We start from the raw sequence: 26,151 nt of genomic DNA, 5'->3' as shown, positions 1-26,151 counted from the left end.
TTTTAAGAACATGTATAATAACTAACAACCTAAAATAAAAGTCAATTACAACATGTTTAATTTATAAAATGAATGTCCTTTTCTGGTCAATTCTCCAAAGGTAGGTTTATATCTTTGTTGTACATGTTTAATATTATTCATAATTCACACATGATCAAAGTTATTCAAGAATTGGTAAGCATTCATTACGTTTCTATTCAAATTTCATCTCTTACACAATCAATTTGGTTTGTAACAAGTACACGATTACACCGATAAATTGAATTTAACCTCGTATATCAAGCAATTAGATGTTGTTGAACATGATAATTGAGTAAGAAATGGGGAAAAATAGAGAAAAGACAGAGAATGCAAAGGTTTTGTGCATGTGAGTACATGATGAAGGGATACTCATATTCATTGACATGTGATGACAGCTACTATACTAAAAAAAAGATGAACATTGGATATAATTGCCATGTATTATTGCTCAAATCCAAGATAGACATGCAATTAAATTCTGACATCCTAGTTTGTAGTCATCCTCGTTCGTCCTCGTTCGTCCTCGTCCTCGTATCGACACTTACCAACCGATTTGACAATTGCTAGTACACAATCACGACCTATTGGCAACACTTTTTTTGTTTTGGTTTATGGATTTGAATCTAGATATATGTTGTTTCATATTCTCGACAAATATTATGTTATCATCTATCCACTTGATCCATCAAACTAAAATAGTGATTGTAAATTGGTTTTGTTACTCACTCCATCAACTTTTTCTAAATCCTCTTTGACATAATCTACTCGATTTTGAATAAACTTCATACCAAGTTTCAAATGTTTCTTTGGTAAAATGTGTGACGAAGAATAGACAGTGCGTTAACTTATTTGTATTCAAATTAAAAAGAAACTCTAAGAAGATTTCTAACCTAAGTTCTTAGGTTATTTATATGAGTGTTATTATTCTCTTCAAAATTGTTTGACATTTTTAATTTATCAAAAGCCTATATCTTATACCTTCTACATTAATTAACATTGCCTCAAATGATCTACTAATGAATCAAAAGAGCCCTAACTTGTTAAACTCCTCGAAAAAAACTTTGATAACTCAAGGGTTACAAGTTTTTGGTAAAAGAAAAAAAAAATTGATTAGATTCTTATTAGAAACGCTTTAAATTAGAACGGAACAATGACGGTGAGATCGTGATAACTTCTTTAAAAAAAATCTTCATAAAGAGATTAAATATAAGAATAACAATTTTGAATTGAATCAAATGGAATATATGCAATTACTTATTACTCCACTTTAAAGTAATAAAGACATTAAACTTAACAAAAATACAAGGGCAAAATGAATACTCACATGGCTATAATATTATATACATGTTTAAAAAAAGAGATTAATATATATATATATATAATTATTTAAAACCTTCCAAGAGCATGAATAGGGCCAGAGTTAATAATGGTTTTATCAAATGTTCCCCATTTTGTTGTCACAATACCTGCCCCTGCCCCTGCCTTTTCTTTCATTCCACAATAATAACTATTATTATTATTATCATTAAAACGATTATTTTCTAGTTGTTTCTCGATAATCATCTTCGTAATCATCTGCTTATGATAATACATAGTCGAGTGTTGATTCTGGTTGCTCGCATTCTTAATCTTCAACTCATCGAGAATTTCTATATACTTTTGCACCCTTTTTACCTTCAAATTAATACAAATATTACACTATTGTTATTATAATGTACATTTAAAACAAATAAACAAGATAAATAAAATTTTAAATAAAACAATACCTGCATTCTTCTATTTTGCTTGACATCCCCATCAGCTGAAATTCCATCTAGTTTGATTAATTGTGTCATTAATTGCTCTATCAAATTCAACAAGTTTTTCTCCACCACTCTTTTTCCACTTTCAATCTCATCCTCTAAAACTGTCACCTATTATGAAAACGATATAAACTAATTAAGTGGTTAACTAATATAAAAAAACGTTTTAAGTGATAATCGAATACCTCTTTCACGAGTTTGTCAATCTCATAACCGATTTGGGCTATGGTTTGCGACGCCTTGTCCAAATTGTCGGGTTTTTTATCCTCGTCTTCAACCAATAAAATCTGTGATCCATCTTTTACACCAATTATGTCAAGAAATGATCTTGAATCTCTTTCCTTCTTCATGAAAAACATCTTCTGATCTTGAGGCATTAACCCAACTTGTCCTGCCACCATTTTCTTCAAATCCCCTGTTTTTCATTTTATTTTATTTTAATATAGACATCATTATAATTATTTTCAAAAAAAGTAAATAAATTTGTACTTACCAAAGCTTGCATGAGGGTTAATAAACATGTCAAAACAAGACTGCCCATATTTCACAGTGACTTTTATGGTCGGAATTATGGGGGTAGAGTTCTGGTCGGATGTTCTTTTCTGGACAAGCATTCCTCCGGGCCGGACTTCCCTATCTCCGACACGGCTTTGCTTCGCCGGAGATTTGATTCCGGCGGGTTTTGCATTGTTTTTGTACATCATTTCTTGATTCTTGAACATGGTGACAAACAAAAGTAAGATCAAAGAGGGGAATATGATTTTGAAGAAACCCTAATTTCAGAAGAAAGAATCACAGCTCATGTTGAAAGGAGAAGCAAGGAATTTGGATTATGTTTTCAACTTAAAGAAAGAATGTATTTTTATATATGGGTAGAGAGAGAATGGAAGAGGAATTGAAAATGAAGTGAGGAAGAAGAAAACCAAAGGACAGCTAAGTGAGAGAAAAGAGAAATGCAATCATGTAATGTAATAGAACTCAAAAAAATCATGATTTTAATCTCATATGGGTAAAAGTTTTTCTTTATTTTATTTTTAAATGTTTAAAACATATTCATAAAAAAAATTAATTTAAGGTGTTTTTATGTTTTTAAGTGAAATCGTGGGTTGACATTTATTTATTTATTTTGGGAATTAAAGGAGAATTAGTATGATTCTCTACCGTCATCGTTTTCTGTTTAAACTCAAAGCGATTTCAGATGAAATTGAACTTATGACTCTTTTGTCTCTTAAATCGATTCTTATCACTGAGATATCTTGGTGAGATGGGTTGCCATTTTTTGGGGAATTAAATGAGAACTAAAATGACACCCCCACAGTAATGACTTGCAAAAAATGAAACAACGGATTAAACATGTAAACCCGCAAACATATTTAACCATTTAAATATGTGCAGGACTTGTCGCCTAACGGGCTCGAACCTAGGACCTTAATGTGGGAATATACATATCTTGTTGTCGCTAGGGTTTAGGGTTTAAGTGTGAATGGAGTGATTTGAGAAGTCGATAAGCTTATGTATTATTTATTTATTTTGTTTTTATAAAATGATTTATGCAAGAAAAACAAAGAGTACAAATAAAGTGTTGAGTGACCCACAATTTGAAACTACAAGCTTGAGCCAAGTTAGGTGTGGAAAATATAAAAAAGAAAAAAAAGAAAAAAAAAAGTTAGGTGTGAACAACTGGACATGAATCGAGTCTTGAGTTTAGGGCATGGTTCGTTGGGATTGTTGAGTTTGGCAATTTTGAACAAACTTAGTCAATTTGGGATGGCATGCCTCTTGCTTTGAGATTTGGCTAACTTTGGTTTATGCTTTAGTGGAATGAATCATGGTTTTTCTTTTATAACTAAAATAATCTCGTTTTTTAAGGTATTTTTATTTAAAAATTCAAATATAAAATTTTGATCTCTTGTAGAACCTTCAAAGATAATAATCATACAATGATGAATCCAAATTTAATTATTGTTCTATTATAAGTTCAAATAATTTTTTTTATTATTATAATTATAAGGTTAGGTTATAAACTTATCGAAGCAAATATCTCTCATTTTTTCTTTGTTTTCTTAAGTATTTTTCGAGTTCTTTTATTGGGAATTAAAGGAGAACTAGCATTACACCCTATAGCGTTTTCAGATAAAATTGAACCCGTGACATTTTGATCTCTTAAGCCTACTTTTACCACTGAGCTACCTTGGTGGGGGTATTTTACGAGTTCTTCATTCAACTCAACTGAGTGTTTTTGAGTTTTTGCCTTGACGTATTTCCGTTGAAACCTGGTCTCGATCCAGATATTTTGTCAAGTTCGTTGTATAATAATTCTAGTGCTGAATCACTACTAAGTTTGTTGTATCATGAAAGACAATCATATGCGATAAACTCAATATAAGGGGAGACAATAGAACTATTTTAAGGAAAATATGTTAAGCATATATCTCGAATTAAACTCGTATTCACGTATTTTCATTTATTTGTACATTTTACTTTATATCATCTCTTTATATAATTTTCTAACAAAATTTTGACTACATAATTTTAAAAATTGATAGTCAAAACTTTTAATTCGTTAAAATTCTATAGTTTAATTAATAACACAAATATTTTATTTATTTATAAATATTCCATTAATAAATATTCCCTAAATTGTAATATCTGAAAGAAGATGTCCAAAATCCTAATTATCCCCAATAAAGAACCACTTTGATAATTTAGCCTTAAAAAGTATTAAATATAATTGCTTAAGAAATTGATAATAAGATAATGAGGACCACAACCAATAAAAAGAACACACCCAAGATAATGCAAAAATCTTAAGATTTTAGTTGAACCTTGATAGATAATGGCTAAAGAGCTTATTAAATTATTTGAAGGTAAAAAAGGCACCATAAAATCAAACAAGTCCTAAAGAAGGAAGGGAGAAGAAGACATAAATGAGGGAATCCAAACATCTCTAGTCATTGAAGAAAACCATGAACATGGGTATGTATCATTTTCATTCTGACAAAAAATGACCCATCAAATTGTTTTGTCCTGCCACGTGTCAGTAAAATACAATGATTTGGGCCAATAAAAGTCAATTAGTTTCCCTTTCAAAAGAGAATGGGCATCAAACAGTAATAGCCAGCTCTTCCCCAGTCCACAAGTAGTGTAATGAGGTCTAAGATCTCCAACTGGTCAGTTCTCCCAACCCTTAACAATACTCTCCTGTCACTTTAGCCAACCCTTCATACCATAAACATACAGTGCAGTAGATAGAGACATAATAATAATAATAATAATTAAACCATACATAAATCAAACATTTCAACTTCTTTATCAAAGCCAAGAAAAACAGAGCAGTTGTATTTTCAATGAGTCCTTAACTAAGAACAAGATGCTGTAATGAAAAATCAAATCGAGCAATTCCGAGTCCAAGCATAAGTTAGTTAGGTTGCCAGATGATACAATCCAATGACCTTTTTTTAAAATAATAAGAATTAATCCTTGCGAGATTTGGGTTTTGAAGGCCTCGAGGGTTTGATTACGTAACCGAGAAGGATAAGTGTTATGGGAATAATGGTCCCGATGAAGTGCACACTTCCGTATGCAACAATAGTTTCGTGCAAGCTTAGTACCTGTGATCATCGACATTCAATAAATATTACTTTAAGTTGGTTTGAATTGAATTGAATTGAATTAAGCTACTTTAAGTAGAACCCTACCATGAAACCGACAGCTGAGTAGTTCAGCACCAAAACCGTGTAAGCAATGTTGGACAAGGCTAGAATGTTCTTCACGAGACCCACGGTACCTTGTTGCCATCTATAAATAGCTGTTTCATGACCAAAAATGGACCTCAACATTAAGCAATCGAAGATGAAGAAGAAGAGTAATTAGTTAATTCATGTTTACCTCTTGATCCAGCAATCATCAATGCTGATTGAACAAAGAAAATGAGATATCCTGGATATAATCCCTGCATATTAAAATGCCAAGTTATGAGAATATATATTGTACTTGTTTAATTAAAGTAATAATTATCAGGCGAAAGTAGACTTACATGCCAAACAGCACTAACAGTCTGGGTAGCAAGCAGTTGGAAGAAACCGGGTCTTTTTCCCTTTTGAACAAGCCTCTCGTAAACATCTGCAAACAAAATAACATTTAAGATAGAAATTACCTTCTTTTTTTGTCATTCAAGCAATAAGTAACTTCATCTTGGATAAATGATGCACCTATGAATTATGAAGGGCAAGCATCAGAGAACTCATTTCAAGAGAATTACTAGATATCCTGCTCTTCAATTTGTGAATTCTAATAATATTCCATATCTAAAAACTCAAATTAAGATGGTCTCCTTGTTTGATCTAGGGTAATTTGAATAAAAATACATTTAAGGAAATTTTGGTTGATTATTTGAATGATGTGGTTGATGAGTACATTGTTCATTATTTGAATATCAGATAAGGCCTGTCTATAAAATAAATAAAACTACCCATCATGATAAGGTCTTGTTTGATGGGTTACTTGGATTTTCTATCATCAATCACTTCAGCAATAATATGATCAAGAAAAATACCAAATTGACATTACTTTAATTTTTTATAACATTTTAAATATTAAATACAAGGGATATTTTAGTCATTTAACCCAAATAATCAACTTTTTCATCAAACAATATTTCTCCAAAAAAATCAAATTATTCACAGAGAAAACTACATCAAACAAGCTCTACAAGATCAGACTGGAAAATTAGTTATGCTTCTCAAATAACTTCATCATTTAAATCATCAACTAAAATACCCTTAGTTTATTTTTATAAGATTTTAAAATATTAAATACAAGGAATATTTTATTCATTGAACCCAAATAATCCATTTTTCATCCAAATAAACCTATGTCAAACAAGTTCAAACTTAACACATGTAGCAAACATGGTGATTAATACATTTAAATCACAAATTAGGCAGGGAAGAAGAAAACTCACAGTGACGTAACCATGTGCTAACTTGAATATTCCACGCCAGCGGTAACTGAGCTGCAGTCTTAGCAAACTCGACTCCCAGAATATCCACATTCTTGGCTCTATCCCATAATGCTTTTGGCGATTCAGAATTTGTCCAGCCACTAAAACCCAGTCCACAAATTACCATAGAAGCCTCTGAGATAGACCAGATGAAGTAGTACTTCCATCGAGCCGTGAATCCACACATGTACTGGTAACTTAACCGTCTCAAGAAACTATATTCTTGATAAACAGGTTCCAAGAAACGAGATAATGGGAAATATGGCGTTAAGTACATGTATAATCCCAAGCAAATAGCAGCCTGGAAAAGAGCTTTGACAGTTGCCCCAAAAGCTGATTTTGTCGGTTTCTTGTCAGAATATGCGTATATCTAGAAAAGAAGTGAAAACATGAGGACAAATCATTTTGTTGAGAAACAAAAATTATAAGTGTTTCCAAACATGATCATAGAACTAACCCCTTTTCCTTCTGACCAATCAAGATAATCTTTAACTTCATAAACTGGTCCAGCAAAGTGACTTCCACAGCAGAGGCAGTAACCGAAATACTCAATCAAAGAGGGCAACTTGATCAACCTGTTCTTCTTTTGAGACTCACGAAGATCTTCTTCCTTTAGTATCCCATCATTGTAATTGATAGCACATGAAATGACTTTTAGCACTAGCACCATTAAGGCACCTATATGATGGGAAACAAACAAAAGATATGACTAATCAGACAAGCTATAGAACTCAAATAAGAACATGGATCATGAGCTGACGCAATCAAGGAGCAAAACAATAGCTAAGATCATCACAACAGTAACTCAAAGAAGAAATTATGTCTTCAAGCTCATTCCTGATTAATGTCATCCAAGTAAAAAGTAATAATTAGCACTTGAGGTTTCCTTGAAATAAATAGATATATATATATATATATATATATATATATATATATATATATATATATTTAAATTGCTTGACGAAAAAGTGGATTATTTGGGGTTATTCGGGTTAAATGATCGAAATATCTTTTATATTTATTTTCTCAAAGAAAAAGAGTTTTTGTATTTAATATTATTATTATTTTATTATGAAAAAAATAGGAATATTACAGTATTTTAGTTGGTAATTTGAAAGATTTTATTCATGAAATGATTGATAATGGGATAATGAATTATTCTGGATTAAATCCAAATAATCCTTCATCAAACAAGTCACTAGTTTATTTTTTCAGGATTGAGAACCAAGTTAAAATAATGACTTCAATTGGAAACACTATTTCTCATTAAGGTGTAGATCCAGATGGGATCACATTAGGAAACCTAATGTATTTTAACTTAGTCCAACACATAACTTGACATGATGCAAATCAAGATAAAAACAGGTACACAATATCTAGTGAGGAAGACAGGGGACGCAAAAACGAGCCTCGAGGATGGAGTTTATAATCAATAAACACTCAAATACCAAGAATCATGAAGCATTCTCATACCAAATTAATCAACCATAAACATATCTCAATCACCCTCCACACAAACTAAGTCATCATTCGTCACTAACTATGAATCAACTTGAGAAATTGTCACTAAACTTGAGACTAAATTGTCGACTTTCAAGGTTTGATTTTCGTGTATTTTCTTTCTCTAGGTTAATTATTTTTTGTATGATAACAATATTTACAGAACAATAAAGTTGAAGTTTCCTTCATAATACAATTCTAATATGCAATTTCAGTTTTTCTACCTCTTAAAATAGGATTAAAGCTTAAGTACATATATTGTGCTTACCAGTAGCATCAATACCACCTTCCTTCCAAGCATCTCCACTCATGTAGTACACATGGCTACACAAAACATCCAAGATATATCAAGACTTCCAATCATATTGCAATGTGTTAAAAAAAACTATTCACATTCAAGAAAAAAATAACCTTATTAATAAATTCTTTCTCATCTATTTTCAACCATAGAAAATTTGGGCAGAAATGAGATAACACATCCCAAATACATCTAACCTGTTTATACAAAATTTAATTCACTAACTACAAGAATAACTCTAATCAAACACAACAAATATAAGTTTTTTGCTTTCATAACTCAATAGTTTATCAGTACAATTGATTAAATATGACAGCATTCCTTCATATAAACCATCCTACCCAATCTGACAGTATACAGATGGTGAAGTCTGACACCATTACTAACCCAAATACAGCACTAGATAGAACTATCTAGTGGCTTCCAAATGGATTCAATAGATTTGCAACCAAAGTTAATGAATAATATAGAGTTTGGCACATAAACCCTTTGAGAAAAGGAACAATATCTATGAAAACAACTTTTAACATTCAAAAGTAAGAGCTTTTAACCACAGTCCATCATCTCAAAAGCATCTCAAAGTCAGAGAATCATCATCTTTCTGTATTAAACTACTACAGCCTATTAATTCCCAAGATTTCAGATTCAGATCATTACTATCAAAAATAGAAAAAACAAAAACTCACCAGCCAATGAGGTAACCAAACCCAGATAAGAAGGTAAGGAGACCACAATGTCGACGGAAAGCCACCATAGAAACATAACCAAGAAACATAGGAACAAGGAAATGCAGATTCGAAGAGAACCCAAAAGAAAAGTAAGACAGAGCAGCACCAGTCGCGCCAGCGTAAATGTGTTTCACCATAGGTCCGCCAGGAACAAGGCGCCATATCAAGCTAACCGGCATCGTACCGATAAAACAAAGAAGGAAACGCATCACCGGCACAGATAATCCAATCGCCGACGCCATAGATTCCAGATTCAACTCCATCGTCGTCGTATGTTAATAACAAATCGTTCGATTTAACTCTATATATGATTCTCTTCACTGTTCATCCACTCTTGACCATCGATTTGGATAGATTGAGATTCATATATTTTCTGGGTATGATTTATTATGAATGAATACTTTGCTAAATCAAATATGTGGATGTATATATATATATATAGCCTATAAAGGGAAGCCGAATTGAATGAATAATATTCACAAGTAAAACAAGGGTTCGGCTATAAGTGGATCACACGCGCTGAATATGCGATTGTGATTATAATAAAATATGGTTGAGTGGACTTCCTTCGGAGTTCCCGATGATTCTCCCAAACGCTGCGTTTTGGCAAACGTAAAGAACTGGACCGATATTAGCGTTTAACTAATTCTTAACCAAAAAAAAAATTAATAATAATAATAAAATTATCTTTTAACTAATTTTGCTGCTGCGGTAAATACGGACCTAACCTAATTTTTTACACGTTATGAACAACAAATCACAAATATTTATTTTTTTATTTTTTATTTTTTTTAATAGTTACTTATTTTAGAAATAATGGATTGAGCTGAAATTAGAAAGGACACTTAACAACAAGGTGGGCTTGAATTTAAGAAGGTTGTCCTTTAGCTCTGAGTTAATTTGATTCAGCTTATTTAAGCTATTTGGAATAACAATATTAATCAACAAGCTTATTGTTTTTATTTAAAACAATTTGACTTTTTTAATAACTTAATTTTAAATATTAATAAATTAGATTAATATAATCAATATATTAGTTTTTATTAATATATAATAATTTATATTTATATGTTTAAGTTTATAGTTATTATTATTATAATAATTTTATATAAATAATTATGTATATTAAAACATATATAAATAAAAAAATTAGAAAAGATGAAAGATAATGAATAATAATTTTATAAAAAAGTGATAAGAAATAAAATATTAATTTATTTTTTTTAATTTAAAATGCCCCACAAACATATTCAACTATTTCTCTAACTGTTCAACGAGAACTTAAAATTAATATTCACTCTTATGAATTATAATTGTATAAAAGGATATATATTTAAAAAAGCATTGTTGAGGACTTTAGCTAAGATTATTTAATAAAGGACATCTTGTTAGGTGGGCTTAAATTTAAGAAGGGTTGTAGTTGGGCGGTGGGCTTAAACTTAAGAAGGGTTGTCCATGCCATGGGGATTAATATTATGAAAATATAAAAAATATTAACGAAATATAATAACGATAAAAATAAAAAAATATATATAAAAAAATAATAATAATAATAATAATAAAATGGACATGTTCAAGAAATCTTTATCCTGAACATTGGTTATTTTTTTTTAGTATTTTTTTTAATATGATTTTTTTGTTTCTTTCATAGACAAGTAGAAGATCATGTCATATTCATTGTTGTCTTGTTTTTGTTCTCTATAAAGTTTTTTTTATATTTTTTTACTTGATAATAAATAATTATTTTATAAGCAGAATTTAAACTCTGAATCCGTTAATTATTTTATAAGCATAATTTAAACTCTAGAATCCCTTAATTGATCTATATCTGCCTCAACATTTATTTATTTGAGATATTAAGGTGTGTGAATGTACTAAGTTGTAAGCATTTGGGACTATATTGTTAAAATTTAAACTAATTTTGTAAACGAATCTGAACTAGAAAGAGTACAACTTTAGCAATTAGGGTTTGTAGATTCATGATAATTCAGACTTTGTTCAAAAGGAGATTAAGATGAATAGGGCTTTCAAAGGACCCAAGAATTGCACAAATGACATTGGTTAATCCTAATTAATGAGAATAGGGTTAATGATGATGGTTTATTTTAAAATAATGATTTCTTGTTATTTAGTTTGTCATTCATTAGGTATATGTCCAAAATTAGTTATGGTTATAGTTTTGAGCAAATGGTTTATTGTTATTGTACACTCAATTTTTTACACCTAATGTCATTAAGATGAATATTTCCCTTACTTCAAAATTGTCCAAAATAGTGTTTTTTTTATCCAAAGTTACTAAAACCTACAAAAACCAAAATTATTGCAATAGGACTATGCATCGAAAGAGGACTACTAGAATCATTTTGAAGAAATCGAAAAGGAAAAAAAAATCAACAAAATCAAAATGTCAATGGGATGGGAGTCATTTAAGTTAAACAGCTCATCCATCATTGTGAATCCAGTGATGCATTTCAGAATAAACATAAATGCACTCTTGAAGGTAAGAACAAGTCCTGACATTTATCAAACACAAGTTTTAACTAAATCCATACCCATCTATCTATTTTCAGTTTTAGGCCATAGAAAATTTACTGGTATATTTATTCATATATTATTTCTCATAAAAAATAAGCAAATCTGTTATGTGACAAATTAAAATTTAGGGTTAGATATTAAAGATAATGAGAAGAATAATGGCCTAAGCTTAGATGAAAAAAACCAGATAGAATGAGGTGAGATACAAGAATTGAAACTTACATATCAATAATAAGAACATGTTTTGAGTATCATTAGCATAATGAATTGTAGCCTAAATTTTATGCATTTCCATAGATTGTCTTTACTTAAGTTCTATATTTCTTTCCCTAATATAATTAAACTTGTTTTACTCAAGTGGAAAAAGTCTTACTTAAGAGAAAAAGTTTATCGTAAGTTTCGTGCCACAACTAAGTTCATTGCAATATTTAGTGCAACACTTTAAGGGAGTGCAACCCTTAAAATAAGGGAGAATGAGATTTTTCTTGGGGGAGAAAAGGGAGACAAAATTTCTCTCCCACTTTACAGGACAATATTTAGTAGTAGTTATATGTAGCCATTTGACTGAAAACAGTTTTGTTACTGTTGGTGTTGGGGGCATAATAACATATATATAATATCTACATTGGCTAGCATTTTCCTCCAAAAGTTGAACAATACTGTACTCTTCTGTACACAAAAGAAAAACTTATACTTATATTTTTCAATTTGAGATCAGACAATTAGTTTATTAATCTTTGTCAAACTAAGTTCATATAAGCCCATTTCAAAATGTGATCTCAATCTGGATTACAATCTTGATGAAATATCTAATAAAGATAATGTGTAACAAGTCTAGGGTAGGTTAGTTGGGCTATACATAATACAATTTGCATGCTTCATTATTGAGGTGTATAAAGAGACTAAAAGGTGATTGATAGATAGATACACTTGTGTAGCATTATCTATGATATGAAATAAAGTGATTTTAGATAATTGCAAGTCTAAACTATCTCATCCATCTTGTTCTAGTTCTAATTCCCTTTAAGATTTTGAATCATACAATTTCATTTGGAACACTTTCTAGAGTTGTATCTTAGTCTAAGTTTGGACAAGAAAACGTTTGATAAATTTTTTCAGATATTAATTTAGTTGAGATAATGTTCTAGATCATAACTTAATTGGTTTTTCATCCCAATTACAGACCCAACTCGAGAATTTTTTTCCAAACAAAGTCATTATTGGGTGTCACTCAAGAGTCTCAACCACGAGCTACTAACTACTCTTAAGACCTAAATCCTAATTGGTATAGAAGTTTAACATATTTTTCTTTATATTCATCCCCCCATAGCATAGGTATAGCCATCTCAAAAGTAATCTCTATATAATTCTCTGCAGAAATCATGCAAAGAGAGAATCTAATCAAAGTGGGGTTACTTTTACTTAGCAAAGAGTTGATAATTACAGTAGTAGCACCTCTCCTAATAGTTAAACACCCCACCACTTAATTGACCACAATCACTCTACTTCCTCTTAATTTCATAATTCATTAATTGTATGAAGAATGAAGAAAATCTTATACTAAAAATTAAGTTTCCAACCTCAAGCTCAAGGAATATTAGTTAAAAAATGGCAGCAATGAATAATATGAAGTTTACAACAACAACTTACTTCTTGCAAATAAGTATGCAGGCATCCTTGAGAGGGGATTTCTTCAATCTGTAATTAAAATGGCAATAGAAACTAAAATATTAATGTAGTTGTTAACAACTAACTAAATTTAGTGCTAATTATAATATATTTGTTTTTGACAGTAGGGAAGGATAGTAGTGGAAGGCATAATGTAAACCTGAGCCTTGTTTGATAGACACTATCAAATCAACAATTTACTCATTGATCACATCATTTAAATCATCAATCAAAATACCCTCATTATATATTTATACTCCTAATGTCATTTTACCCAATTAATCGATTTTTTTATAACCTACATAACAGGTTATTTAGATTTAATCACTTCATTATTCAAATAAACCCTGCCATTTCATCACCACTTTGTGGAGAAAATTCGGTATGAATATGTTAGATACCTGTGATCAAACTAGGCCTTGGTATTCTTGAATCCTGATAAAGCTTTTACACACATCTCAAAACATCCAGATGGTTGACTGGGAAAAACTGATGGTCTCAAGACACAATTATTGTAGGATCATATCCTGTTCCAAACCAAATTCATCAAAAACTTACCAGCCTATATAAAGAGCTTCATTCATTCATAAGGATTAAAGGATTACTAATACTTACCAGCTTATCTTCTTTTGAAATACCTTTAGCAATTTCGTTTCCAGGAAATATGTGGCCACTTGTTTTGTGTATTATTGCATTTGTTTCACTTTGGCTATATAGATGGAGCAATCCCAGATGCAATGGAAAACTCCCTCCAGGTTCAATGGGCTTACCATTCATTGGGGAGACTCTCCAGTTCTTTGCTCCAAACACCACTTCAAATATGCCTCCCTTCATCAGAGACAGGATTCAAAGGTTAAACATATGAAATCATTGACTTATAATAATTAATGATACAACTTTTCTTTCTAACATCAAACTTTATATATTTATCATCAGATATGGTCCAATATTTTGTACGAGTTTGGTGGGGAGGCCTGTTATAGTATCAACTGATGCAGACCTCAATTATTTCATCTTCCAACAAGAGGGAAATTTGTTCCAGAGCTGGTATCCAGATACTTTTACAGAGATCTTTGGAAAACAGAATGTCGGCTCCTTGCATGGTTTTATGTATAAATACCTCAAGAACATGGTGCTGAGTCTTTTCGGTCCACAGAGCCTGAAAAATATGCTTCCTGAAGTTGAACAGTCAGCACATACATACTTGAAAAGATGGTCTACTCAAAAAAGTGTCGAACTGAAGGACGCAACAGCAGGCGTAAGTTCCAGTTTCTTACTCTGGTCTATTATTGCTTGATTCTGAAACTAACTTCATGACATCTGAATGTTAACAGCTCATATTTGATCTGACTGCAAAGAAGTTGATCAGTTATGAGCCTGATCAGAAGTCATCAGAGAAGAATCTAAGGGAAAACTTTGATGCTTTCATAAAGGGATTAATTTCATTCCCTTTGAATATTCCTGGAACAGCTTACTATAGGTGCTTGCAGGTAATTAATGTTTCAAGAGCTTTCTAACAAAAGAGAATATTTCAAAGAGATGATGTTCTTTTTTGAGTTTTCCAGGGAAGGAAGAATGCAATGAGGAAGCTGAAAAGCCTGCTTGAACAAAGAAGAGAAATTAAGCCAAGGAAGGAGGAAAAAATAGATTTCTTCGATTATGTCCTTGTAGAACTTGAGAAGGAGGATACAGTCCTGACAGAGGCAATTGCATTGGATTTGATGTTCGTTCTACTGTTTGCCAGTTTCGAGACAACTTCCCTCGCAATTACAATGGCAATCAAGTTTATCTCTGAGAATCCATTGGTGCTTGAAGAACTCACAGTATGTGAAAATCATAGCATCATCATCATCCATGTTTAATTCTACTCCAAATAACAACAGGGTTTTCATTTCTGTACACAGAAAGAGCATGAAGCAATCATACAAAAACGAGAAAAGTCAGATAGTCATCTTACATGGAAAGAATACAAATCAATGAAGTTCACATTCCAGGTTTTCTAAATATATGATCATACTCTCATATCATTAGTTCAAACTAACAACCACCAGTTTTAAAATATTGCAGTTTATCAATGAAACAGTCAGGCTGGCGAACATAGTACCTGGAATTTTCAGGAAAGCACTAAGAGAAGTAAACTTCAAGGGTATGTCAATTAGGTTTAATTGAAATTCCAGCCATAGAATTAAGATTTGGCATGTCTCTGTGCAGGCTATAGCATTCCGGCTGGTTGGGCAGTAATGGTCTGTCCTCCAGCAGTACACTTGAACCCGGAAATGTATAAGGATCCTCATGAATTCAATCCATGGAGATGGAATGTGAGTTTGCATAGTAATAATTCACAAAAAAAAACTTGTATTTTTTTTTGCTATAAAGATTCAAACATGTGTTAACACAGGGAATGGAAGTAAACGGTGCATCTAAGCATTTCATGGCTTTTGGGGGTGGAATGCGATTTTGCGTTGGAACAGATTTCACCAAGGTGCAAATGGCTGTGTTTATTCATTGCCTAGTGACTAAATACAAGTAAGTTCTTCAATCGATTATGTAACTGACTGAATACGAGGGAAAACTACTTAACCAAAATCACTGTGTTTTTCAGATGGAAGATAATCAGAGGAGGACATATAGTTCGAACTCCTGGACTTCAATTTCCAGATGGTTTCCATGTTAAGATATATGAGAAAAAATAGTAACTCTAGTTTGTAGTGAATTTTCCTATAGAATCTTGAATATCAATCTATCTTTCTATCTATGTTTGTGATCAAACTTAGCTTTCATGTCAAAATTGATAAGAAAAACATAAGTGAAATGCAATCATATAATGAGAGGGATAAATAAGGTCAAACCGATTCCATACCTTCCGATCTGGCAAACAATGGAATCATCGATCATCAAACATTTTATTTCAGCAACAAACCCTAGATGATGTGAAAACAAAAATGAGAAAGTTATCATACTATTTCTTTTGGAAAAAACAGAATTATACCTACGTGATAACTTCCGTTGTTTGAGATTATCAGGCCGTAAACCGTAAACGCTACCAATTGAGTCTGAACAACCATTTTAACGATCATCTTCTTTGTGCAATTGAGCCATTTTCGCGCTCTTCGAGTTCTGGTTTTGAAAGTATCTGTGTTAATGGCGGTAATGGCGGTTTTGGCGGGCTTCAGCCATTTTTATATTATTATTTAAAAATACATTTGTTATTTTATAAATTTTGTTTAAATTTTTTTTTTAATTTTTTATTTTAATTTTTAAAAAAAAAATACATTTATATTATATTCGATAAAAATAGCTTGAACACAACGATAAAAAGTATTAAAAATAAAAAATATTACTAAATAAGTTATTGAGCTCTTAAGTCCTGACTCTAACGACTTTCTAGAATTGAATCTTATAAAACATCATAATAATAACATTATGAATGATACAAATAAGACGACTACGATCAGTGAAAATTCGACGATTTCTCTCTAACCAAATAGTCTATTAAAAAAAATTGGAATGATAACTCAATTATGTAGTCTTGCCATATTAGTCATCAATCCAAATTTTTCAACAACTACTCAAAGACTCAGGTATCACCAATGAATCATAGTGATACTCCACAAAAGATTTCAGATATTAGTCACTCCTCGACAATGTAAAAGTAAGTGAGTTGTCGATTCAACCTTTTTAGATAAAAAAAAAATCATACACATATCATCCATAAGAATTCCACTGTGAATAACGTTACATCCAAAGAACGAGATATTAGATGAAATATTTAACTCCCAATTTTTCTCCCAATAAAACTTATATGAACTCATTTTAGCGGTCAAATTGTAGCAATGTCCCACATTAAAACTATTCATGTCTTACCAACGTATAAACTCTTGTTCAGGTGGGGACACTTGTTTGTGTTATACTAAAACTAAAATTCTATTATGAGACAAACTTTTCATCATATTTAATCTGTTTTTATATCTAATTCGGCTAGCGAAACTACTAAATTGAAGATCAAACATTTAATTAAATGTGTAATTTCTACATATAGCAATGAAAGCAAATTTTGGATATGCCGTAGCTAAACTTTTGACATTGCACCAATTGTCGTCTCAAAAATTGATCGAATGATCATCCCCACAATGAATCTAGATTTATCGCAAAAACTTTTTCACATAAAATAAATTTTTCTCCAAATCATTTATGTTTATTATATTTCCTTTCAACCACCCACCCATTTAATTTATTAAATAAGTATTTTATTTTTATAAATTTTAAATAAATAAATATAATAATTTAATCAAATAAAAACTTATTTTTTTTCTATAAAGTATAATTTTTAATAAAAACTTATTAATAACTTCGAATAATGGGTGATTTCCCAAGATTGGATTATTTTTAAAGTAACATAATTTACTCCTAAATTTCATTATTTATTATATATATATATATATATATATATATATATATAAATTATTAAGTTAGGGTATGATTAAGATGTTTTAAATTTATTTATGAGATCGATGAATTAAATATTTAATTATTATATTATATAAAATAATAATTCAATTGTATAAATATATATATATAAATAATTAAATTTATGTTGTATTTAATAATAAGTTATAATTATTAAATGTTAAAAAAGTAATAATATAAAAAAAAAACATAAAAATAGATTTGAATAGTAATTAGATTAATTTAAAAATAAACTAACAAAATATGAGTTTATAAAGTTGAATTTCAATTAATGTTCAAATAACTTATATATAATTAGAACTTTAGTTGTAACTATAAAAAAAATTATTTCACACAATAAAGTTTTTATTTTAATTGGTATATATATATATATATATATATATATATATTAAAAAACTATAAATGAAACATATTTACTATCATTTATTTTTTTTAACTTTGTCCAAAACAATTTTTTTAATTAATTATGTTTTATAAAAAAATTGATCAAAATAATTTTTTATATAAAATTTTATTAAAAAATCACTTTTCAAACACTTTTTACCTAAACTTCTATATATATTTTAATTAAACTTCTATATATATTTTAATGGAAAACTCCTACTAAGATAAGAAATTCCCCACAATAATTATTTTTAAAAAATTAAAAATGTATTAATTAATATAAAAAAAAAAGTCAAAAGTAGTCATAAAACCTCTTAAATTGGTGGACATGCAAATTCCTCAATTTTAATATATATATATATATATATATATAAATAAATAAATAGACTAATTGAATAAAAAACAAATAAATTTAAATTGCCACAAACGTTGTAAGCACTTTTAATATTTTATATTTATTTATAATATAAAATTTATAAATAATATTATTATACTTCTATTTAAAATTTGCAGTCAAATAGTAGATTTACAGAATCTACAGGTTATACCTTTTTCTTTTTCGGTCAACATTTTGTTTTTATAATTATAACTTAATTCAAATATATTTATGATTTGGTCTTTAGCTGGGCCCCAGTTTTGAATATGTTGTATTTTACGTTACAACTTAAATATTCAATTAATTTAGCAAAAAAGTTATCATTTTCAATTATAAGATTAATATTAAAGTTTAATCTATTTATAGTCTATTTAACTAATCTAATCATACTTTTTAGTGTATGCTTTAAAAACAATTGAGTTCTAGATTATGATTGATAGCAACAATTTTATTTATTTTTAAAAAATTGTCATTATCTTAACTCTCACTTAACTTAAATATATATTTTTTAATGAAAAATAATTATCAATAAAATTAAAATCACTCTAATATAAATCTGACAGTCAATAAAGATATAAAATTATAAATCAATTTAATATTATATAATGTTTTGTATTTCGTTATTTAACCTATTAACTAATCATTTTAAGAGATAATAAAATAATTCATCACAATCACCTTCCATGATTTCAATTAAATTCAAAATAAATCACTTTAATTTTCAGTATTAATGTGTTTATAATTTAATTAAATTTGATTAAATGAAAATAAGTATTACGATTATTATTTGTAATCATTAGATAATCAAAACGAAAAAGTAAAATAGTTATTTAGAATTATTATTTGTTTATTTTTAAAATTTGAAAAAAATAAAAAATAATAACATTTTTATTTGGTATGAAATATATAATTAAATTAAGTGAATTTTTTTGTTTAGGTGAAAAAGTAATTTTTTTAATCACAAACTACTTATTATATTTTTTTATCAACTTTGACAAATAAAAAATCATTTATCTAATTTTAATATTTTAAATAAAAATCAAAATTAAAAAGTCATGATAATAAGACTCTTATTTGAAAATAAAATATTTTACAGCTAGGATTGAAAATAATCTTATACCGAGATTATAAAAACTAAAAGTAAAAAAAATTAAATTTTTTTTTTTATAATTTTAGTTGATAAATTGATATATTATTTTGAATTATTCAAATAATCATAATTATATTTGTTAAAAGTGAAGAATGGATGTTTTTTTTTAAATATTAAAGAAAATTAACAATCAACATTTTAGTATTATTTTTGAAAATTTTGTATAATTTATTATTTCTTAAATAAATAAAAATATTAGTTGTTAATTAATTAAAAATCATTAAAAAATAAAAAAAAGGGGAAAATATATTTTCGCCTACTATATTTGACCTTTTTTTTGCGTTACCATTCTTCCGCCCTTTCCAGTCTTCTTCTTCTCTTTCTCTCTCTATTTTCTCTCTCTATAAAATGATGAACACTGAAGAAAACCGCATCAGTTTCGAATCATCAATCCATTAGAACAATGGGAAAAGCAACGAAATGGCTGAAGAAATTCTTCAGCATTAAGAAGCAAATCTCACCTCCACAGCTACAATCTCCTGATCAAGCAACCACGACTTGTTTCCCTCAATCAAATCATCAGCGAAATGTCAAATCAACTCGTCAGAATCATCATCGCGTTTCTACCGATAGCAATGAACGATCCGCCGATTCAATTTCATCTACAAACAACGTCGTCGTCGTCGATCAAAGCAAACAATCGATAGTCGTTCCGGCGCCGAATCCTACCTGTGTTGTTAACAAAAGCTATAGCGGTTTCCAGATCCGTAAACAGTTGGCGGCAGTTACGATTCAATCGCATTTTCGAGGATATTTGGTTCGTATCTCAAAAATCTTCTTCTTCTTATTATTATTATCATGAAGATCTAGATACATATTCTCACTATATATATCTTGTATGCATGTCTTCGATCTGATAGTTAGGGTTTCAAAACAAGCATTAGGATATAGATAGAACAGTTAGTTTTTGTTACAAGTCAACTTTTGTTACAAAGAGGCGGCAGTTGTAGAAATTGATGGCGGGCCATATACTTTGAAAAACTAGATCTGAAAACTGGAGTCCACCACCTGTTGAAACTTTTGGTTACCAAAAAGTCATTCTCATTCATATTTATTGATTACTAATTGAACTTTTCTATTCTCATTCATATTTATTGATTACTAATTGAACTTTTCTGATTTGATTTTGTTGTTGATTATACTTTGTTTGGGAATGAGAAGGCTAGAAGGGCGAAACGAGCATTGAAAGGATTAGTGAAGTTACAAGCATTGGTTAGAGGTAATATGGTGAGGAAACATACAGCGTTTATGATGGTTCGATTGGAAGCATTGTTGAGAGCTCAAGCTCGAGCAAGGTTAGGTCGGTCTCAATCGCAATCGCAACCGCTTGGATCGAATTCATTGGCTAAGTCTTCTCAATTTGAATCTGACACACAGGTAATTTGGATTCTTCCCTCCATTTTTGTTCAATTTTGTTTGAATTTCAAATTTTTAGGACCACAATATTTTGCTTTTAGTACTCCTACTCTTTGACCCCTATCTTTTCTCTAGACTTGAATATATTTAGATTTAGGGGTTATTTGAATGAAATTTATTGATTAGATTAAACTTAAATTAAACCATTTATCTTTCTTTAATTCTGTAAGCAAACTTTTTTATAGCAAAGACAATGTATTCTTATAGAAAAAAAGACAACTTTTTTCTTTAAAATAGTCTTTTTTGTACTTTCAAATATTAATTCATCATTTATTTTTGAAATAGTTAACTCATTTGTTACTTATATTCATCATTTATGTTTTGTTTTTTTCGATATTGAGCATTTTTTTTGTTTATTGTTAATCTCGATGTGTATTTGGTGATTAGGTGAACATTCGTGTTTTTATTGTTGTCATGCTTCAACTAAATACGACTGTTTTGGTGACAGATACTTTATGCACATCGGGTTCTAATCAGCCTATTAAAAATTGGGATTTGTTTATTTTCATTTAGTTGGGAAATAAAAATTGGTGTTTCTAATTGGTTGGATTTGTTCTCTTATTATGATTTTTATTTTAAATAAATTTATAAATTATCCACATTTGGGTGTTTTGGCCATTTTTCAATTAAGTTGTCTTGATTGTAAATGTTCTATTTTTTCGTTTTATTTGCAAAAGACATGTTATTTTGTCATGTCTTTCTCATGTGTATTCATTAACAAGGTTCTATTGTCTTCCATTTCCAGGGTCCATCAACACCCGAGAACTTTGAACTTGCCATAGCGAAAAGGAAGAACTCATCGAGATTCAAGCTACACACCGCTCCTGAATTGCAGAAAAGTGGCTCAAAACGAATGCTAGACATAGATCAAATCTACGAAACAGAATCAAACCAGAAAGGATCAAACTCAAAACCAATCTTCACATATGACAAAGAAAAGATAAACAGTCCAAAACCATCTTTCCCATCGTCATCGTCATCAAACCGAATAAGTCCCAAGAAACCATTCGACCGATCCAATTCCTCCGATCAATACAGTCGCATGTTCACAGCCACCTCCGTAGATTCAACTGCCCAATCTGTATCTTCATACGAAGTTCAATCCTTAACTCCCGTGAAATTCCATTTATGCCCCATAAATGATCAAGACCCAATAACCCCAACCAGAAGCATCAACAGCTTAAGAAGCACATCCACTAATAATCACCCAAGTTACATGTCTGGCACACAATCCTCAATTGCCAAAACAAGATCCTTAAGTGCCCCTAAACTAAGGCCTGGTTTGGAAAGATCTACTTCTACTTCAACTACTACAAAAAGAGTACTATCTCTTCATGGATATCCTACTGCTGACCAAACAAAGTTTCCGCAAAGCAACCTTGCGAAAAAAGCTTATCCTGGTTCTGGTCAGTTAGATCCACTCGGTATGCCTTATTATGTCTCTGAATTCTAAAACTGACCTTTCTCTAAGTCCCCTAATCTAATCTTAGGATGCTTTTGATAAAAAAAGAATGTTTAATAAACTAAATTAAGTTTATCTGAATTTCAAGTATTTTGTGCAATCTTATCATATTATGAGTTATAAATCATTGGTATTAGACTATCAAATTAATTTAATTCAATCATATGTTTACTATATAGCAAAAAGATACACTTTATAATATGAAAATAAAGTTGTACAATATATATATATTAAATAGAAGAAATATCTTTGGTTTTTGTTACCTATTGCATGTCCATTTTGAGGTGGAGACACAGTTTAAGTAATGGCACCAACTACAATGGTCATTCCCATTTTCTCCTCGGAAAAGCATCACTAACCCAACCGCGAAACTGCGAATATGTTACGATAAATTAGGAGGATAATCTTGATAGATAGGAAGAAATAAGAAATAAGAAAATTTTACCCGGCAATGAGGAAGGCAAGGGAAAGAAGTAACGATATCCATTGGAAGACGGTGTATTTGGAGTTAGAACGAGCAGCTGGTGGAAGATGTTGGCTTTCGACCCAAGCGAATTGGGGACGAAGAAGAAGTATAAATCCGAGTAGAAAGCCAGTTAAGAATCCACCGATGTGTGCGTAGTTGTCGACGTGAGGAAGGATTCCGAGTGCCAAATTGATAACAATGATGAGTAATAGCGAGAATAAAGCACAAGCCTATACAAAGAAAGGAAACCATAAGCAAATGGTTTTGTTTTTGTTTATAATTATTAGAAAATATTTAAGCTTATTATATTTGAAAAGAATTAACAATGATTTAGGATATAATCTAATGATAAATATAAAAATTATAATAATTTGGATCATGCCTACTATGTTTATAAGTTGTATAAATAACAGGTATGTTATTAAAAAAACAGATTATTTGAATGAAATAAGTGAGGGAGCTTATTTGAAAACTTGTAAACTTTTCAATTGTTAAAAAATCACAAAAAGTTCATGTTTGTTAAAAAAGCATATAAAAAATCACTTTTTTAAAAAAAAAACAAGTTTCATCTAATTAAATATAAACAAAATCAATTACATTTTAAAATTGATTGTAATTGTAATAAAGTATTATCTTTTAAATAACTTTTTTATGTAAATTATTATATATAATAAAAAAAACTTTTGAAAAGATATTGATAATTTAGTTAACATAATCTACTTTATTTGGTATGTGCATTTATCATATTTTAGTTAACCTAATCTAAAAAGTTTTACAGAAAAGCAATATTTCAAATCAATTTGTTCAAAAATCAACAAATTTGGAAAAAAAAAACACCTTTTTATCTAATTTTAACCAAATAGTATATATAACATTATAACCTACCAAATTATCATATTTAATGGTAACACTAAAATTAAAATTAAATAGTTTAATTTCAATTCCCATATTTATCATATCATTTAAAATTATATTTAAAAAAAAAAATCAAATCAACATAATTTTCTAATTTTCAATTTCCCACTTCATTTGTCAAAATTCCATTCCCAATATATTTTTAATGGAACTGAAATTCTAACATTATAATATTGATACCCGTACCAAAATTGTGGTATACCGATAATATTCGGTTTGATCGGGATGTTATTTGTATATATCGAGATTTCGGTACCTCAAAATAAGCATATAGTGACTAACCTTATTAGTGTAAATAGTCCAATTAGTGAAGAGCTCAGATAACATAGCACCAAGAAGACCAAACAAAGCTCCAGAAGCACCAACTGAAATATTCTTCTGTATAAACAACGAAGATAATATACTTCCACCAAATCCAGACAATAGATAAATTCCTCCAATCCGAACTGTTCATCAAAATCAATCAAACAATCATAAACAAATTCCACAAGAAAACCTAATCAAATTCATCACAAAATCAAAGAAATGAAACAAACCGAATCCAAATTGCTGTTCAAGTCGAATTCCAATGAAAACAAGGCTTAACATATTCGCAAACAGATGTATAAGTCCAGCATGTAACCATATACAACTAATCAATCTCCACCATTGATGTTCATTCACTATCTTACTCCATTCTAATCCTCCTAATTTCTCCAATCTGTATTCAAAATTATGATAAACTAATAACAGTTATACTTCAAATTTCAATCAGCTAAGCTAGGTTAGATTAGATTAGATTATAGGATTTACGTACGCTGAAGAGGAAGGACCGAAGAGAGGATTCTCTTTGAGAGGTTGAAATGAAAGTCTACCAAGGAATCTAGCAACACAAGTTCCGTTCGTATTCGATATATTGTTATGAGGACAGTTGTTGATGAACATGATGACGATGAACATAGCGATATTAGCTATAACGATCATCGGTACTAGCCAGGATGTCCATTGACGATCGTTTGAATCAAGGAAGTAAGATGGAGAATGATTTAGCGGTGGATAGTTACTTACTCTGTTCTTATTCAATCCTACTCCGTTCTCTGGATCTCGATTCGCCATTACTGCTTGATAAGTGTTAACAACCTGTAATTAAGAAATTTCCTTGTATATGTATATGGAAATTGATGTTGATCGTTTGAAATCTTACGCTGGATGATGACAAATGGCGTGAAAATAGAGATTGAAGATCTGTATATGAATGAATGAATGAATTTCAACCGTCTTTTTCTCTCTCTAGATATGAAGGAAATGGCGATTTATGCTGTTTCTTGTGTGCTTCTTGAGCGTTAGGTGGTTTGATAATGACTATTATTGTTTAATATAGTGGTAAGCCCCTGAATTTTAGTTTAAAGTTGACAATTAACCTTGACTTTTTAATTATTTTATTTATTTAAAAAAATTAACACGGTTACCGAATTTGAATTAGGGCGGACAATTTTGGACACGAACCAGACTCGGACCGAACACAAAAAAATCAGGTTAGGGTAATTTTTTTTTCGGGTTAAAATCAGGTCAACATGTTTAACCTGATTAATAAACATATCAAAATCGGGTTGACCTGAAATAACTTAAAGTTTATTTAGTTGAGTTTTGTATTATCATTTTTTTTTCACTTGCTCATTTTCTTTTGTAAAATTATTTATAAATGAATTTATGATTTATGATTTATCTTTATTTTGTTTTGTGTTGATGTCATTTTAATTTAAAGCAGAGATATGTGAATTAATTCATCGAGTTTGGTTCGAATTAAGTTAGGTAAATCGCGTTAAACGAATCAAGTTCGGATCAATCATAAATAAAAATGTCAGATTTATGTTCAAAATTTTGACATGAATTACTAAACCTATTAGATTTAGTTAGTATTCATCAATTTGCAAATTGTCACACATAATTAAAATTATATTAATTTTAAATTTCACTTAAGA

General features: G+C 29.7%; 5 protein-coding genes across 5 annotated transcripts; 2 read left to right on the top strand and 3 right to left on the bottom strand.

Annotated features, from left to right (window-relative positions):
* Window positions 1-1,224: 1,224 nt before the first annotated feature.
* LOC124942151 (BAG family molecular chaperone regulator 2-like) lies at window positions 1,225-2,643 on the bottom strand. The gene is made up of 4 exons (XM_047482581.1): window positions 2,317-2,643; window positions 2,009-2,238; window positions 1,788-1,934; window positions 1,225-1,695 (listed from the first exon to the last, which is right to left on the bottom strand). Exons 1-4 carry the CDS (start codon window positions 2,543-2,545, stop codon window positions 1,408-1,410), a joined length of 894 nt encoding a protein of 297 aa, XP_047338537.1. The 5' UTR covers window positions 2,546-2,643; the 3' UTR covers window positions 1,225-1,407.
* Window positions 2,644-5,086: 2,443 nt separating this feature from the next.
* LOC124942010 (lysophospholipid acyltransferase 1-like) lies at window positions 5,087-9,760 on the bottom strand. The gene is made up of 8 exons (XM_047482416.1): window positions 9,310-9,760; window positions 8,594-8,649; window positions 7,283-7,503; window positions 6,787-7,195; window positions 5,860-5,945; window positions 5,712-5,775; window positions 5,522-5,631; window positions 5,087-5,434 (listed from the first exon to the last, which is right to left on the bottom strand). The coding sequence occupies exons 1-8, from the start codon at window positions 9,612-9,614 to the stop codon at window positions 5,297-5,299; spliced, it is 1,389 nt and encodes a 462-aa protein (XP_047338372.1). The 5' UTR covers window positions 9,615-9,760; the 3' UTR covers window positions 5,087-5,296.
* Window positions 9,761-14,218: 4,458 nt separating this feature from the next.
* Window positions 14,219-16,247, top strand: LOC124941649 (cytochrome P450 87A3). The gene is made up of 9 exons (XM_047481992.1): window positions 14,219-14,398; window positions 14,465-14,812; window positions 14,889-15,044; window positions 15,120-15,377; window positions 15,459-15,548; window positions 15,622-15,700; window positions 15,766-15,872; window positions 15,953-16,080; window positions 16,157-16,247. Exons 1-9 carry the CDS (start codon window positions 14,219-14,221, stop codon window positions 16,245-16,247), a joined length of 1,437 nt encoding a protein of 478 aa, XP_047337948.1.
* Window positions 16,248-20,249: 4,002 nt separating this feature from the next.
* Window positions 20,250-22,928, top strand: LOC124942789 (protein IQ-DOMAIN 22-like). Its single transcript, XM_047483345.1, has 3 exons — window positions 20,250-20,688; window positions 21,093-21,308; window positions 22,093-22,928. Exons 1-3 carry the CDS (start codon window positions 20,335-20,337, stop codon window positions 22,798-22,800), a joined length of 1,278 nt encoding a protein of 425 aa, XP_047339301.1. The 5' UTR covers window positions 20,250-20,334; the 3' UTR covers window positions 22,801-22,928.
* A 14-nt stretch (window positions 22,929-22,942) lies between these two features.
* Window positions 22,943-25,514, bottom strand: LOC124942790 (RHOMBOID-like protein 2). Its single transcript, XM_047483346.1, has 6 exons — window positions 25,374-25,514; window positions 24,987-25,287; window positions 24,727-24,890; window positions 24,473-24,636; window positions 23,255-23,505; window positions 22,943-23,180 (listed from the first exon to the last, which is right to left on the bottom strand). The coding sequence occupies exons 2-6, from the start codon at window positions 25,283-25,285 to the stop codon at window positions 23,069-23,071; spliced, it is 990 nt and encodes a 329-aa protein (XP_047339302.1). The 5' UTR covers window positions 25,286-25,287; window positions 25,374-25,514; the 3' UTR covers window positions 22,943-23,068.
* Between the last annotated feature and the right edge of the window lie 637 nt (window positions 25,515-26,151).

The sequence above is a fragment of the Impatiens glandulifera genome, chromosome 6 (assembly GCF_907164915.1).
Source record: "Impatiens glandulifera chromosome 6, dImpGla2.1, whole genome shotgun sequence".
NCBI classification, from domain to species: Eukaryota; Viridiplantae; Streptophyta; class Magnoliopsida; order Ericales; family Balsaminaceae; genus Impatiens; species Impatiens glandulifera.
This window is presented reverse-complemented; position numbering and strand designations above follow the sequence as displayed.